The following is an 18906-nucleotide window of genomic DNA, read 5'->3' on the forward strand; positions in this document are numbered from 1 at the left end:
GGATTAGCGTCTATAATTAGACGCGATAATTGTATTGCGTTCATTGCGTGCGTCTCCTTATTAATCTAATATTGTGTTAGTTACTTCACTTCGACCGAGCGTTAAAATACACCTTTATTTTTCCAGGATATACATATTTTTATATGATTAGCCCGCCAGCTTGAGAGAACACCAACTCGTATTTATTGTATTGTTTTATAATTATGATCTATTTTAGATCCGCCTTTTTTCTCGGCGAGATGATGAAACGTTTCGTCATGCTGTTTAGAAATTAAATAAATTGCACTGCATCTTCATGCTACTGTGACTTGCAACTGAATCCAAGAGTCAAAGGGCTGATTCTGATTGCAGTCGCTCAATATCGAGGTTTTACTAGGCAGTACGGTAAAACCTCGATATAACGGACTGATTTGGGGGTGTCTTTTAAAACTGAAAGCCCATTATATAAAAATAAGTTTAAAATAAATAAATAAACTTTTATTTTATTTATTGTTTCGGCATTAACTTTGTGGTAAGGCATGTTACAATGATTAAAGAAAACACTTGTTTTTTACCACTTGAGTTTTATTATAGACTACATGTTTCAGAAGTTAAACTTCCATCATTCAGGTCTGTATAGTAACTAAAATTTAAAATATAAAATTGTTCTATAAATAAGGAGAGGGGAAAGTAAGGGGAAGGGGTTAGTCAAGGGGCGGAGTTTGAAAACAAAGGAAAAATGGAAAGCAAAGGTGAAGAATTTTGAAACAATATATTTTTAAATAAACTTTTCATTGAAAATATGAACACTGTATTTAGATATAAATTAACAATACTAAACTCAAACAAAATTATATTTGTGATTATCATGACCGCTAAATTTTTTTTATTTGCGGTGACACTTGAATTTAAGTATGTATAATTTAAATATGTTAACAGGACGTTTTTATTTATTTTTTTTACATTTGACCGGATTTTTGTCCGTTATATCGAGGTTTTTATAGCATTCGTGAGGTCGATTCTCTAGCAATTTTCGTTTTACTAAGGTATCCTTTTTTCGAAGCGGGTTATTTAGTAAACTGACCCCCAACAAAGTGGGCAATATTGCCCCCTGAAAGTGCTAACGGTACTTAAAAGGCGCGCTGAAGAAAATTAGCAATACGTGCCAAGGAGCTTAAAAACCTATGAAGCAAAAGCACCTTTTTACCGCCAATTTTTTCAATCGGATTAAAATTTAACAGGCCTTGATAATTCGGAAATAATCTATGCGTATGAGTATTAATTAAATCGTTGGCATATCGCGAACGCTGGGAGTATTATTTTGAAATCACCTGTTGATGAATACATCTGTAGTTTTCGAAACTATTCGTGTGTGATGAAATAAAACTTAATAAGTGGTAAAGCACAAGTGTTTATTGAAAACAAAATCTATGCTAGGAGCATTAAGCTGAGCTGGGACTGGACCATTTTTTTAGAAACTAGTGTATTGAACAACCATATCAATTAAATTTAGTTGGAGAAATCAGTGTTCAGTGGTTATGTGGTCCAAAACGGTAACAGTTACCTTTACAATCATAAATAATAAAACACTTTGAGTGTGTCCAAATACTTGTTCACGAAATCTGGATTATCTCTAATTACAGGAGTTATTTTCATATTATTTTTTGACATCTCATCAAAGATGAAGAAGAATATGGAAGTCTGGTCATTTACGGGGCTGACAAGTATTTGGACACACTCAAAATGTTGTAAATAAATTATCTGGTCAAATTATAAGCTTACATAATAAAAATGAAAATGGTATTTTCTGGCGTTTCTCATGTGTGTGATTATAATCCAGGATTCGGACCTCACATACTAATATAAGAGTTTCTGCTTAATAAAAAGCTTCTTTACATCTCACCAATAGATGTTTCTAGTGAAGTGATTCAAGAACAAGGTTTCTAAATTGGTTCATATATACATATATATAGAACTTCTAAGAATTTGAGTAGTGTGGTTGTCAATAATGGGTAGAATTGGTGAATGTTACACGTGTGTAAAGTGATCACTTAAACCAGCCTATGACGGTCGTCAGCCCCGTAAATGCCCAGACTTCCATATTCTTCTTCATCTTTGATGAGATGTCAAAAAATAATATAAATAAAAAAAATATATTGTAAAAAACCCGGGGGTCACAGCAAACTCTATCAGTTAGCTTGATAAAACGACGATTGGCTTGGATTGTCTTGTGCTTTTATCCATCTTTCTTTGGATCGGTGCTCTTGATCAGTGTGTGAACACGTTGCGCGTAAATTCGATCACGCTTAACTGTCGTAGTCGCTTTTAATTTTCAAAAACTGCGGACGATAAAATTCCGTGAAGTGCACAAGCTCACAAGGGATTATGCCAGATTCAGGAAAAAAATCCACATAAAAAATCAGCAAAAGGTAGGAATAATGTGTTAGAATGTAAAAAGAAAATGTTAATTTACCCGCACATACTCGTATATCCGCATCATAGTAAGATTATATTCTTAGCGTTATCACTATAAAATAAAGTGTATTAGCTGCATGATAGCAATCTCGATATAACCAGATAAAACACATTTGTTTTACGGCTATGAGACTAAATGCGAATCAATTCAACATTCTGCTTTACAAAGCTATATTATTACTATTAAGTCTCTGCATTCCAAATGGACCCGTGGCATTAATTCGTATGTAAATAAACATAAGAGAAACCAGATTATGAATTCTCTATATTCAAAATGGACCCTTGGCATTAATTCCTATTCTTCTTCTTCTTCTTTTTTTGATGGCTTTTCACCCTTCTTGGGTGTTATAGCCAGTGTCGAGTTATTCTTTATTTACACTTTTTACATTTTCTTATAAGTGTTAGTATTCCTGTTAGTGGGGTTAGTTTTATTAGTTATGTTAGTTTGTTTAGTGAGTTATTTTAGTAAGTTATCATACACCTTTACAAATTTATACAATTAATTTTAAGATATTTACAAATTATTTTATAAACAAGTTTGTTAGGGGAGGTTAGTAAGGTTAAGATGTTGGTGGGAAATGGGACATTTATGTTGGAGAGGTCTGAAAGGAAGCTCGGGTAGCCGTCATTCAACGGGCACCCAAAGAACATGTGATCTAGATCCTCATTAATTCCTATGTACATAAACATAAGAAAACCAGATAATTAATTCTCTACATTCAAAATGGACCCTTGGCATTTCTGGCATTAATTCCTATGAAAATAAACATAAGACCAGATTGTTGATTCTTGATTCTCTACATTCAAAATGGATCCTTGGCATTTCTGGCACTAATTCCAATGTAAATAAACATAAGAGAAACCAGATAATTAATTCTCTATATTCAAAATGGACCCTTGGCATTAATTTCTATGTACATAAACATAAGAGAAACCAGATTATTAATTCTTTTTATTCAAAATGGACCCTTGGCATTAATTCCTATGTACATAAACATGAGAGAAACCAGATTATTAATTCTCTATACTCAAAATGGACATAAACATAAGAGAAACCAGATTATTAATTCTCTATATTCAAAATGGACATAAACATAAGAAAAAACAGATTATTAATTCTCTACATTCAAAATGGACCCTGGGCATTTCTAGCATTAATTCCTTTGTAAATTAACATAAGAAAAACCAGATTATTAATCCTGTTTAAGAAAATAATTAGCTTAACATTAAACACAGGGTTTCTATTATACTGGATAGTTTGGGCATTTAAATTGAATGAGCGAAGAAAGACTACTAAAACAAATTTATGAGGCGAATGTGCTTGGCAATAGAATATGTAAATATTTATTTTATTTCAAAACTCACCCATTATTTAACAGGTGTATTCCAATGATATTTTTACCTTGGTTTTTTTGTTAACGGAAATGTGACTCACGAAATGTAATCTTGTATTTCTAGCCCAGTGCCAATATGCAGCTCCATCGAGAATGGGGACAAGTTGACACAGTCGGAGTTCATGGCGAGATTGGTGGACAGCTGCCGATATGACAAGCTACTCCGGCCGTTCACCGATGGGCCAGTGTCGGTGCTAGCAAGAGTGTATGTCTACTTCATGCAAGCCACTGATGCTCATGACATGGTAAGACTGTTTTATTTGTTGTTTCGGCATCCACTTTCTGGTAAGACATTATGAAATCGTAAAAGAAAAAAAAGAAAAACACATGTTTTCTTACCACTTGAGTATTTTTCTAGTATTTTTTTTTTTTTAATTTAATAGTTTATATTCAGACCTGAATATGGAAACATCTGTAGCTTCAGAAACTAGTTGTTAAATTAAATATAACTCAGTGGTAAAAAACTAGTGTTTTCATTTACAATTTCATGGTAAGGCTGTATGAGTTTAATAGTAAAAAATTCCTATCTATCATATAGTTCACCATTTTTATGGGTCTATATTTCATGTTATACTATTAGTATTCTCAATATTCTTAACACATTTTCGACAGGTATTTTTTATGCCTGAGGACCGCTGGCGATGGGATTTGATAATTATGTACATATAGTTAAGACCTTAACAAAGAGATTGGTATATAATATTCATTTAAAATCATTGGATAATTCCTTCTTTTCTACCTTTAAAATGAGGCCGGCGCAGAAGGTAAGAATACTCTTCCCGTCCTTAGGCATCAATCAACCAAATTTGTAGAAATATCTTTTCCGTCTGAAGTGTGTTGATATTTAAAGCATTTACTCTGTGGTTAGTCATTTTTACTTTTTTAGTAATGTTAGTATATAACCACTCACTGAGTTTTTTTTGTATGCCGGTTTTTAGACGTACCCGTCTCTTCATCATGACAATCATTATAACACCATGCAAACAATACTGCACGTCACTACCATAGCACTATTCACACACTTATAACTACATAAAATGTTGATAACTTGCGATTAAGGTTGACCCGAGGAAAACCAACATACACTAAGGATTGCAGGCCAAAATCGCATGTGATTAACATTTTATGTATTAAGTTATAAGTGTGTGAATAGTGCTATGGTAGTGAGTGATCTGCAGTATTGTTTGCATGCTGTTGTAGTGATTATCTTGACGAAGAGACGTGTACATCTCGAAACTGGTAGACATAAAGTCTCAGCGAGTGGTTATATTACGTTACTAACATTAAAAAAAAAACTTTTAGTGATTCTAGCCTTCTATATTTATTTTTATAATGTGTAATACACCAGTGATTTCTAATGTGGGCGATATCGCACCCCAGTGATTTGTCAGACAATTTAAGTGTTTTGATAAAAATACTAGAAAATTTTGGATGAGAGGCAACTATGAATACAACATCTCCCAAGTGGAATGGGCCCAAAAAACTTTGGGAACTACTGACGTAAATGAATGTCTCATCACAAGTTTTGCTTAGTGAGCCATTCATCGTAAAATAAAAACAATAATTTCTGATCGTTTTGAATTGAATGTATTTTTTATTTATTTATTTTTTTATGGTAGACTTACACCTGTCGACTGATCCTGAACACTATGATGATAAACTTATTTTTACTTCTAATCTGCTAACGACTTTGTGTCCAAATACTTGTTAAAAAATCTGGATTATCTCCCCTTAGAAGTTATTAATAAAAAAAACTCCTAAGGGGAGATTATCCAGATTGGTGAACCAGTATTTGGACAAACTCAAAATGTTGTAAATAAAATAACTAGTCAAATTATAAGCTACATAAAACATTGAACATCATGTTTTCAGGCGGGTCTCAAGTATGTGAATTTAATCCAAAATTCAGATCTTACATACAAATAGAAAGAGTCCCTGCTGAATAAAAGGTTTTCCTATTCCAGCATAGACGGTGGTTGTGAACTCACATGTACTGTGTCACGAGTGATCAATATATCTAGGGGTTTCAAGAATTGAGTTGTCAATCATGGGTAGAATTAGTGAATGCTACATGTGAATAATGTGATCACCTAACCAATCCTATGACGGTCCTTTAAATGTCCACAATTTCATATTCTTCTTAATTTATGTTGGGATTTAAAAAATGTAATGACTCTTTGTTTATATAGATAGATATAGTGTTTAGGATCAACATACTGAAGCGCTAGAGTGATCACTTTGTCTACGTGCAATAAAAGATCAAAATACCATTTTATCTTTCCAATATTCCCTATAACAGAAAGGGACTTTATACTCAGATTTGCTTCTTACCTTGATCAGCTTCTATTATTTTTATCTTAGAAAGTATTGTGTATGGATAATAATTCGTAATTGTTACATAGGATAGTTCCTGCTTCAGGTCAAGCCTCAAAGGAAAAAAACAATCCACGGATATTAGCGTAAGGTCCTCCAGTAAAATCAATTCACAATGATTTTACATCAAATTCGCTTGTGCCTTATCAATAATACCAAATTGCCATATTTTTTTGGCTTTTTTATGCTTTTAACAAACTCTTTTCGTTGGCCTTACCATTATCTTGTAGATATTTCATCATATTTCAGTATTGGTCAAATAAATTTGAAGCAATTTTATTCTGGGAGTTTTACGAATAATTGATAGGATTTTTGCAATTATTCCACTGTATTGGATAACAGTATTTTGTATATAATTTATATAACATTTTATGAGACTTGTCTAATTATCTGCGCCCTTTGCTCGATGCTTTTAGGTTTGACTGTGGTCAGTCAGGGCGGTAATCGTTTGCAAGACAAAATATCCTGTAGTAATCTTTTGCAAAATAAATATAATGTAATGTCAAGTTTCAGGTGGGCTGTAGGCGATGCTTTAGTCATAAACATCACAGAGGGTATACCATATGTATGTTTTCCTTATATTTACATCCATATTTATGCGGCATTTAGGCGTAAAGCTTAATGTCTAATTAAAATAAAATGCAGTATATAGATAAGGATGGGATTTAATTTTTCTCAGTTTTATTTTATTATTATCTCACCATTTGTCTGCCTCCGTAGTGTAATGGTCAGCACGCTCGGCTACCGTTCTGGAGGTCCCGGGTTCGATTCCCAGGGGGGGTCAAATAAATATAAGTGATTTTTTCACTGTAATATTTATTCAATATTACCCTGGACTGGTACCTGAAGCGGAGGGCTGATCACCTTTCCTTCATATGTGAACGATCAAGATAACACTGCGTTTATATGACGCAGTGCCCTATGCACCATTGGGGTGCGGATAAGGGTTTTATTTATTAATATCTCACCATAGATTCTGAAGTCTATTGATATATTAATATAGAAATCTGGGCATTCAGGGGGCGTACAACCTGTCATTGACTAGTTTGAGTGATCACTTAATACTGTGTATTATTCACCATATCACCATATACTTAAATATCGGAAATCTGTATATTTGCTTCAATTAAAAAGATCAACCGCATCTTTCAAGTAAAACTTTGTCTTCAATATCTATAGTTGAAATTCACCACTCTACTCATGATTGATAACCACGTTACTCAAATTTCGGAAAGCTGTATTTTTGCTTCAATTAAAAAGATCAACTGCATCTTTCAAGTAAAGTTTTGTTGTCAATATCTATAGTTGGAATTCACCATTCTACCCGTGATTAACAACCACGTTACTCATATTTCGTAAAGCTGTATATTTGCTTCGATTAAAAATATCAACCGCATCTTTCAAGTAAAGCTTTATCTTCAATATCTATACTTTAAAATAGTATGGTTTTTGTCTTTTTTTTACTAGCAGAAACATTCAGGAAATATAAATTCATCCATTCATGAAAAATATTCTTTCCATATAGTTAACTCTTAAGTGAAAAGTAAACATTTGTGAACAAAAGTTTGGACACATATATTAAAATTTTTCTGTCTAGTAATAGATTAATTATATTTTATAAACCCTTGACTGCGATACTGGCTGTAGGTAAATAAGTGATCATTATGTAAATACATTATTTCTAAGATAAGGTATATTGAATGTAACATTTTGAAAATACAGTTATCAATTTATTGCAAATTGTTTAGTTTGAAATGCAAGTTACTCTTTATGCTACTTTGGCTAAACTATTATTACTAAATCAAACATCAACACATTTCGTAATATTGTCCCATTCATACTTCTCTTAAAAAAATGGTTCTAATTAATGTCTCTAGTTTTTTTTTCTTTTCGGAAATCTATGATAAGTTATCTCTGAACCATTTTAGTTGTTTAAATTTTGTTTAAATAAGAATTATGATGACAAATTTATCATGCTCAATCCTATCCAGTAATGATGTCATTTCTGTTTTCTTTTTGCTGAGAAATACCAACAAAATCATTGTATTTAGAAGAAATTTTTCCCAACATCATTTCTTGGTTATTAGTTATGTTGATATTTATTTTTAGTCCGCCTCCGTAGTGTAATGGTCAGCACGCTCGGCTACCGTTCTGGAGGTCCCGGGTTCGATTCCCAAGGGGGGTAAAATAAATATAAGTGATTTTTTCACTGTCATATTTATTCAATATTACCCTGGACTGGTACCTGAAGCAGACGGGCTGATCACCTTTCCTTCATGTGTAAACGATCAAGAGAACACTGCGTTTATATGACGCAGTGCCCTATGCATCATTGGGGTGCGGATAAGGGTTTTATTATTATTATTATTTTATATTTTTATTTATTTAGTTTACTTTTTTGTTACTCATAAGAAATGTATGGCATGTGGTATGTGTACATAGCTGCCAATAAACGAACAGAATGGCAACATCACATCAATGCCATTAAAGTGAGGTACGAAGAAGACAGTAATCATGTTTCTGTTGCGCTCTCCGTTGGCTATAACATTCTGGCCAGCATCGTCTTTAAAAAAATATGGGCCAATGATTCCACCTGCTCATGAAGCACACTAAACAGTGACTTTTAATGGATATAAGGGCGTTTCGACAAAGGTTTCTGGGTTCTAACTCCAAATTCGGGAATTCTGCTTTTTGACATAGCAATTTAACCAAAAATGTGCCTCATCAGCGAACAAAATTTTGCGTTGAAAAAGAAGATCAAGCTGAATATTGATTTTCACCTATTCATGAACTTGCGACGTGCATAATGGTCACTCAGTCTATTTGTGGTGAAATGGCAAAACATACTGACTACAAATCAACTGTTAACTGTTAAATTGACAGTGTCTAGAAACAATGTTGCCAGTTTAAAAACTAAACCCATTACAAAAACACCCTATGGGCGTTTGTGCACTACCCGTAATTTTACCGTCCGGCAGTCGGGTTTTGAAAAATGAAAGCGACTACGGCAGTTTAACGTGATCAAATTTACGCACAACGTGTTCACGCACCGATCAAGAGCTCCGATCCGAAGAAAGATGGACAAAAGCACAAGCCAATCCAAGCCAATCATCGTTTTAAAAAGCTAACTGACGTACCGGACGGTAAAATTCCATGTAATTACAAGTAGTGCACAAACGCCCTATATGTATCCGAAATTAAGTACAGAAACATATTCCATTAGTATAATAACAGCTATTGTCTTTGTTAAACCCTGCAATCTTGTAAATATTAATGCTGTAAATTTTAGCTTCGTTGATTTTAATAAAACGTTAATGAAAATACCTTAAAAGTTGTGTATCTCGATTGTTTCCAGCACTTCAAGCTGCATTTCCTCCTGCAGCTGCGTTACTTCGACCACCGGCTGGCCTACAAGACGTACTCGCCGCAGCGGAAGGTGATCGTGGGCGAGGACCAGCTGCGCTCGGGCATCTGGACGCCGCACGTGTACATCTCCAACGAGCAGAGGTCCTCCATCATGGGCACGGACACCAAGGACGTGCTGGTGTCCATCAGCCCCGAGGGCGTGGTCCTGTTCGGGCGGCGCTACCAGGCCGTCATATACTGCTGGATGAACCTGCAGAAGTTCCCCTTCGACGAGCAGGTGTGCTCCATGAACTTTGAAAATTGTGAGTATCACTTTATTTGTATTTCACATTGTGCAAGTACAACTATAAATCGCTCACTCCTTTCAACAACGTCATATATCAAAAATCGTCAATTTTTAGCTGTGTATGTTTTCAGAATGCTCAGAAAATGTACTTAATCCCAGCAAAAGCGGCATATTTTTAACTTAGTATTTACCCGCTACAGGGCAGAAAGTGTTGTTTTTGCATTTTGAAGAAAAGGTATTGTTTAACTATTTTTTTAAATATACTTAATATTTTTCAAATGGAGAAAAAACATTTAGGTTTTACCTAAAAAGATCCGTGTACAGTAAAAAGTTCAATAAGTGGCTTAATATTTATTTTTAATACATTGTATTATATTTTTAAATTTAAAAACGATCTCCTGAAAAATCAAGTTTTTTTATTTATGACGTTGCTGAAAGGAGTGAACGATATGGTGTAGGAAAGTGTTAGGTACTTAAGCCATTGGACTGCAGCGTTTACGGCTGACAACTTATCTCTTATAACTCTGGCAAGTTAGGAAACTTTTAACTAATAAAATTTAGTAACATGTACAACATTTTGAGTGTGTCCAAATGCTTGTTCGCAAATCTGGATTATCTCCAATTAATAGGAGTTATTTTTCATTTTATTTTTTAACATCTCATCAAAGATGAAGAGAATATGGAAATCTGGCCATTTAGTCGTCAGCCCCGTAAATGCCCAGACTTCCATATTCTTCTTCATCTTTAATGGGATGTTAAAAAATAATAAAAGTAATATATGTATTTTTTTCAATGAAATAATTCCATATTTAAAAACAATCACATATACTTACTTACATACTTCTAGGAATATTTCAAAATCCAAATTTTTTTAGATAAATTTAGCTTTGAATTCAATCACAATTTCATGAATTATGTTATTAATATTTTGAAAGTAATTTTATATTTTTGTGAAATTGGTTGGGGTATGTCATTTTAAGAGTATTATTAAATATGTATGACATGATTCACAGAATATCTAGAAAAATTCTGAAATATTTCAGAAATGCTGTTATGTACGAGTACATAACGTACATATGACAAAAAATACATTATTTATTATATAAAGACTTAAAATTTTATCAGTAGAAGTAGAAACTGGATTAAAAATCCCTTGAAAATTTAGTACTCTGCATTTAAGTTTTATACTGACATTTCTTTGTGTGAAAAACAACTATACAGCTTCTGTAAAATTAATGTTGCGCGCTTTCTCAATTACATTGAAAGCGAGTACAAGGTATTGTGCGTGTGGCGTAGTGAAGCAGGCCGTGTGTTGCAGGGATGTATAACGCCAGCGAAGTGCAGCTGCACTGGGAGGATCTGGCTCCCGTGACGCTGGCCCCGGAGTTGCACCTGGCCGAGTTCGATCTCATGAACCACTGGACCAACGAGACCCTCGTGCAGGCCGACTGGAAGGACCCCCGACACGGAGGATTCAGTAAGTTTTACAATATCCTCGCCCATTATTGCTTCGGCACAAAGGTAAATCGACAACTGCTGTTGGTCCTTGTAAAAAAGGATGAAGAAAAGACCATTAATCCTTCTTTAACACATAAAATAATACCACACTCTCGATACAAGAGCTATCAAAAAATTCATGCGCTCTTTTACTTTGAGTTTTTATTTCTGAATTCTATGATCTAATTTCAAGAACTGATTGACTTCAATAAAATTGGCTTTAACTCCAAAAAATACACTATGAATCTGTGTTATACTATGTATTCTTCTTTCAATTTTATAGCTTAAAATTCAAATTATGGCCACCAACAAGACGTTTTTATCCCTTGCCAAAAATTTCCCATTTTCTCATCGTTATTCCCTATGGTCTCCACTACCCCCTTAGACTTTCTACGTATCTCCAGGGGGCGATATGCCCACTTAAGTGATCACTGGTCTGTCCCTCAACGCGTCCCAAATATTTCCATACACTTTTGTCAGCACCCTTATCTTTCCACCACCAATCAATTTTGCAACAGATCCTTTTCTGGTGTACAATATATACATAAAACGTATAGACAAGCAGTTTTTGAATATTGATGCCTTTTACCATTGCAAATTACTTTTCAGTAACATTATTTTTTCTTTGTTTATGTGTAGTCCCTCAATGGAATGGTGCATTCCTAGGTAAGTCTCAATAAGACATACAACCACATATTGGTCAATTCTTCGGGTCACCATCTGCTTTCCTCATTTATGTATGTATTTACATACAGAACCTTCCTACTAATAATTCTTTCAGAGACACAAATAATTAACATATTTCTCGCAGTTTTGCAGTGTCATAATGCGAGTGTTATGTCACCGAACAATTGCATCAGAATATCAACTTTTATATGATTGAATACTAAAACTTTCAAAGGTTCTTGTGCAATTTTTTGCAGATATAACAAATGCATTCTGGAACTGCTATTTTATTAAAAAAATGTCTATAAACTTCCACATTTCATCTAAGTGAAGCACGTTCACTCTGACAGAATGTGTAATTCCTAATTGTACCTTGACAAATTGTGACGCACCCTATAACTCTTTCTTGCGGTTGGCTACAGTCTGTGAAACACTCAATAACGTCCCCGAAAAAGGTTCCCCACTCCTGGAATAGACAAATAGGAAGACTAAGAAGAAGTTATGTGGAGCATTTAAAGAAGTAGCAGACGTCGTAAGTTGTGCCGTACAAAGGTCTAAAGAAAAACTGATTTTGGACAGAGAGTAATGGAAAGTACTGCACAGAGAATAAATAGCCTGGCTTTTGAGTTCAATATAGTTACATGAGAAAATTTTAGTATGTTGAACCCAACGGGTGTTTAGATAAATAAAAGATATAGACATATCCCGATAATAAGTTAAGTACTTGTGTTCGAGGGAGAAAAATAGCTACAGTCAAAATATTCTTTCAGATTAATTACAAATATTTTTATATTTTATTTTCTTCGAAGCTTGTGTGGAAAATTTATTATCTTAATGATTTTAAACTTACTTCGGGTATTTTAATAATAAAAAAATCACGGTGTTTAAGAAAATATGGGTTTGAAATAAATCACAAAAGATGTCACAATTGCACCACATGGTGTACATGTCACAAATAATTTGAAACATGGTGGTCGGGTTTATGTCCCTTACTAAGTTTTAAAATTGGGTAGTTTGTAAGTCAGTTTATTTTAATTTTTGCAAATTGTTCATACTGTGGCCAACACATTTATTTTTATGCAAGCATGTACGCACACATAGCACAAAGGAAACATATTTCTTGTTTCATACTTTAAATCTCACTTTGTTATAATATTTTATATTGATGTTATTAGTAAGCGCCTGAGAACTTCAAGGTCAAAATATTTGGTCTGGTATTTGTAATATTCTTAGCGGTTGATTATTTTAAGTTAAAATTAATGAATGGAGGTATTATTGTCGTGTAAAAATTACATTAATTTATATGAAAAACAAATCAATCTGCATATTATTTATAGTTTTATCCCATCAGGAAATGTAGGAACAATGGACTAAACTAGGATTTAAAATTATTTTGTACTTTTAGTATTAGAATTTCATCAGAAATGTAATTTATGATTTAAGAAACACCAGTAAATCATTCCGATTGAGTGAATTGACTGCAGTTGTTTGACACTACGAGCTTATTGTCAAATTGTGTCTGAATCAATGACCGCAACGATCCGTATACTCCTAGGGATCATAATAAACTTTTTAACTTGGGATCGTGAGAACTATAGAAATTGTGCATATGATAGAAACTGTACAAGCAGTGGAAATTGTTCAGATGTTCCATTCAAATTATTTTTAAAATTCGCTTACTATGACAGACGTTTTAAGGTAACAAGATCTGTCTTTATTGCCAGCTTTATAATTTAATGCATAAATATGTCCATTTGTTTTTTCTTGTTAACAAAATTTTAAATTGGCCTTCTCACAAGGCGAAACAGCTCTCACAAAAGAAAAATAAGTGCATTCATACATGTAAAAAATAGAATTCTATAAAATGAATAAATCATATAATATTAAAGTAAGTCACTTTTTTTCTTGTGTGAAATTTATGAGACATTTTTTACAAAACATTATTTCACTAGGTACCATATTTTTCAGGCAATAGGACCTACCCTTATGATTGATAAAAATTACAGTATTTAATGCAAAGAAATTATTATTTTTACTAAATTATGTGCAACTTTCTAAATAGTTAAAAATATATTCCAGTTGGCAACTTCAGCTCCCTGTCATTCTCGTTCAAGCTGTCTCGGGAAATGGGCTACTACATGATCGACTACTTCATTCCCTCCATGATGATAGTGGCCATTTCCTGGGTCTCTTTCTGGCTGCAGGCGGACCAATCAGCTCCCAGAATCACACTAGGTAGGTAATGCACATATTTAATGCTACATACTTTTGGCAAAGGTGTTTTTTTAATATGAAAACAGGTCGCTTTATCTTCTAGCACCTCTTTTTTGCCTTTCTATCACAAATCGCCTCAACGGACTTGTACACGATAGCAGTATAAAGGTGGGGTCTGACCTCCACATTTCGTCGTAACGTAACATTCGCGGCGAGCATCCGAGTCGGATGGAAAACTCAGAAAGAGCTCGGCTCGCTGTACTGACTATACGAATGCTCGTATCGTAACATGTTATGTTACAATTAAATGACTCTGGTCGGTCCTCACCTTAAAACACACCCTAGATTGTACAAGTACATCTATGTAACCCCAGACGCCCTAGCCATTGCTGCTAGTCTTCTTTCTCTACGCACTATTCCTTCTCTGTCTCTTTTCACTTATAGCAATATGTTATTCACTCCGAGTTCTTTTACTTATATTTCCCATCAAATATACTCTACTCTATATCTATCAAGTCATTCCCTTAAACCACTTAACATTAATAATAATAAAACCCTTATCCGCACCCCAATGGTGCATAGGGCACTGCGTCATATAAACGCAGTGTTATCTTGATCGTTTACACATGAAGGAAAGGTGATCAGCCCTCCGCTTCAGGTACCAGTCCAGGGTAATATTGAATAAATATGACAGTGAAAACATCACTTATATTTATTTTACCCCCCTTGGGAATCGAACCCGGGACCTCCAGAACGGTAGCCGTGCGTGCTGACCATTACACTACGGAGGCGGACAAGATGTTATTCACTACGAGCTTTTCACCTATAGCAATATGTTATTCACTCCGAGTTCTTTTACTTATATTTCCCATCAAATATACTCTACTCTATATCTTTCAAGTCATTCTCCCCATACACTATTAGATGCTCCACCCTTCTCCCTCCTAGAATTTCTAACATTCCCTTAAACCAGTTAACATTAAACAACTTTTTTTTAAATATTTCGCTGTGGTTAATCTCTTATATTTTTTAATAACATTTTGAGTGTGTCGATATACTTGTTCACAAATCTGGATTATCTCCAATTAAGAGTTATTTCTTACATTATTTTTTGACACCTCAACAAAGATGAAGAAGAATATTAACACACTAAGGACAAGAAAGATATTTCTACCCATTTGGTCGATTGATGCTTAAGGACGGGAAGGGTATTTTTACCTTCTGCGCCGGCCTCATTTCAATGTCAGAAATGAAGGGATTACATATTTAATGTTTTTATATAAATATTATGCACCTATCTTTTTGTTAAGGTTTCAACTGTATGTACATAATTATTAATTCCCGTCACCAGCGGCCCACAGGCGTAAAAGAACACCCATCCGAAGTGTGTTTAGAAGGGCTTACGACCATCAAAGGCTTGTTTAAGTGATCGTGAACATAAAAGCGACGTGTGTAAAGTGATCACTTAACCAAGCCTATGACAATCGTAAGCCCTGTAAATGCACAGACTTCATACCATATTCTTCATGTTGAGATGTCAAAAAGTAATTTATAAAGCTCTTATATTTTAATTTATGTATTAATTTTGAAATCAAACACATATTTTTTGAGTCTATTAAGTTGCATTTTATTAAAAAACACAAATATTAATATTGTGACAATTGTTTCGCCTAGTTATGGCATTTTCAAACTCTTATATTTTATTTAATCTTCTTCTTCTTCTTCATCTTGTTGTAGGCCTTGTAGCCTGTTCTTAAGAGGAATTAGCCTCCTGCGATGTCGATTCCCAGCTATTGACCCATCTCTTTGGTGGTCTGCCCGGAGTCGTCTACCATGTGGTTGGCCGTACAGTGCAATGTGTTATTTAATCAAATGAACCTATTGAATTTTCAGGAACCACCACCATGTTGTCGTTCATTACCTTGGCCTCGTCTCAAGGGAAGACCTTGCCCAAAGTGTCCTACATCAAGGCCAGTGAGGTTTGGTTCCTCGGATGCACCGGTTTCATATTTGGTTCCCTGGTGGAGTTCGCCTTTGTCAACATCATCTGGAGACGCAAGTAAGTACACACGCATTCCTCTACCCATAGTGATATTTTACTATTTCAAAGCTTCACCCTGTATCCCTTAGATCATGGGTGGCCAATATTTTCAGTAGCCGGGCCAGATTTTAGAAACGAGATTTCCTACCGGGCCATAAAACAAAATTTATTTTACTACGCATTCAAAGCAAACAAGATAAAAACATGTTTAGCCTCGTATTTCCGTTGAATGTTATACTTTTTCAAGATAGAAACATAATTATTGCATTTTCTGTTACTTCTCTCTTCTTTAGTCCACCATTTTAACTACTTGACGCCATTATGGGTCTTGAAATTGCCAGGATAGTGAAATACTCCCATATATGGTATATTATACGAACTACGCACGATGGAATGTTCTTTTGGTGGTTTCGTGTACACTAAAGGAAAAAATGTGTGATTTGCTCCGCGGGCCGCAAGTAGACACCCGGCGGGCATCAGGTTGGCCACTCTTGCCTTAGATCATTCGTAATCCAGAGAATATATTCCACTCATATCCAAGTAGTAGTGTAGTATCATCAATAGTAGTACAACCCTACCATCTACCCTGATAAAAAAAAAACTCTATGCACGTCACTGTTTCCAGGAAAGTGGTGGAGCTGAAGAAGGTGAACAGCAAGTACATCCTGAAGAGCACGCTGACCCCGCGGCTGGCTCGCAAGGACTTGGGGCAGAGCCAGACGCTCCACAAGGCGCACTCCTGCTCCAGCCTGGACGGGGCCTCCGATGCACCCAACAGGACCAACTTCAACAACTACCTTACTGTCCACGTGAGTGCATTACCCTGCAGTACTATACGAATACCAGATAAGCCACTGTTTAACCGGATCCACGCGGCTCGCATAACCGTTGTGTTTTCACAAAACATGCCCCATACGCGGCTGACATAACCGTATGTGTTTTTACTTTGCTCCAAGTTTCGAACCCCAGTTCAACTTGGAGGGATTTTTTCATGGTGTGGAACTTTGGATAAAATAATACTTCAATCCTTGGCCTTATGACATCTGTTGAAATATCTGACTAATAATTTGTAACATCACAAGGATAAATAAAAGAATAGATCCCTGATTTTTCTTGAGGTCGATAATTAGTCCGCGCCATAATCATGCCCTATATCTATCTCACTCTTGACGCTATGCATCGCCAGTGGGTAAGAGTGACACACAATGCGTGCTTTGATTTATTTATGTTACGATCTTATTTGTTTATATTACGATATATTTCAAGAATAATGTGACACAAGTGTATTATAGAGTACCAAAAAGGCACAATGAACATTTTTGTTTAGGAAAATAAATCGTTTCTTAACTAAATACATGATAAAAGTAATCATTTAAAAAATGGCGAAAAACCGCCGCGCACGGGCGTCTCTCAGGAACAAAGTTAACGCTAACGCGGTCAAAAGGTTAACCCTTTCTTTCCTTTGATGTGTAACTCGTAGAAATTACTTGTAATAACTAGATCAGTGGTCTCATAAACTCAATAAGGATGTGAGATTTTTTCGGAAATTGAACTTGTCTGGTGAGCTACCTATACAAGTTCCCCCTTTATAGTTTTTATCATCGGCCCTTATCGTACCAAACATAATATTTTCATATTAGTTTTAATAAACTAGAACATCAGATTAAAAATAAAACATAAAATGCATACTTTGAATATTTATGTATAAACAAAATAATAATTCACAATAGTGTGATTGAAAATAAGCATTAAAATAATATTTATTGGACAAATTTAATATCCTACGCGAGCCATAGAAAAAGCCTAGGCAAGCTACCGTATGGCGATCACTGGTCTAGATAAATGTAATAAATAATAAGTTCAGGTTTTTGGTATTCCTCCATATTACATTTACGCTTTGAATAAAATTAAATGAGTAGTGTGGTGGTCAATCATGGGTAGAATTGGTGAATGTGACACGTGTGTAAGTGATCACTTAAACTAACCTATGACGGGCATAATGCCCAGACTTTCTAAATAACTCCTAAGCGGAGATAATCCAGATACGTGAACAAGTATTTTGACACACCGAAATTTTGAAATACTCACATTCAGTTACGATTTGCAGAGTTTCTCATCGCAGGCGAACCTGCCGACCATCACGACCCAGAGCTACGACGACCTACCGTCCTCGCACAGCCAGGATGGCACGGTCACAGTGGCCATGGAAGCGGGCAGGGAGTGCGACACGCCGCCCAAGGCGCAGACCTGGACCACCATGACCCCGCAGGAGATCTCCATGTGGATCGACACGCGCTCGCGACTCGTCTTCCCCGTCGCCTTCTTCATATTCATCGCCATCTATTTCACCTTTGTGTGTTTTTTCTGATTTACGTCACTATGTGCCAAAGTAAAGTATTCTGTTACGTATAATATTCTTTAGTCCCAGTGCACACATCTGTCTTTAAATGCACCGTACCACTGTGGCATTGTAATAGACGTCCAAATCACCGAATAAATCAATAATAAAATATCACAAGACAAACAGTACTATTCTTATTAACACTTTTTTTTCAATAATACATATCGCTCACTCCTTTCAAGAACAACATAAATAAAAAAAACTTGATTTTTCA

General features: G+C 34.9%; 1 protein-coding gene across 1 annotated transcript in view; it reads left to right on the plus strand.

Annotated features, from left to right (window-relative positions):
- LOC148305598 (pH-sensitive chloride channel 2-like) overlaps positions 1 to 18789 on the plus strand; it is a 53908-nt gene extending 35119 nt beyond the window's left edge. The window contains exons 2-8 of the mRNA XM_088266506.1: positions 3913 to 4093; positions 9577 to 9889; positions 11192 to 11350; positions 14116 to 14271; positions 16144 to 16309; positions 16917 to 17100; positions 18399 to 18789. Coding sequence (XP_088122632.1) covers positions 3913 to 4093; positions 9577 to 9889; positions 11192 to 11350; positions 14116 to 14271; positions 16144 to 16309; positions 16917 to 17100; positions 18399 to 18659 — 1420 coding nt within the window. The 3' untranslated portion in view covers positions 18660 to 18789. The remainder of the gene's footprint in view (positions 1 to 3912; positions 4094 to 9576; positions 9890 to 11191; positions 11351 to 14115; positions 14272 to 16143; positions 16310 to 16916; positions 17101 to 18398) is intronic.
- Positions 18790 to 18906: the final 117 nt, after the last annotated feature.

This window comes from Brachycentrus maculatus, unplaced genomic scaffold (genome assembly GCF_059751285.1).
Source record: "Brachycentrus maculatus isolate JH-2025_06_01 unplaced genomic scaffold, ASM5975128v1 h1tg000269l, whole genome shotgun sequence".
Classification (NCBI taxonomy): Eukaryota; Metazoa; Arthropoda; class Insecta; order Trichoptera; family Brachycentridae; genus Brachycentrus; species Brachycentrus maculatus.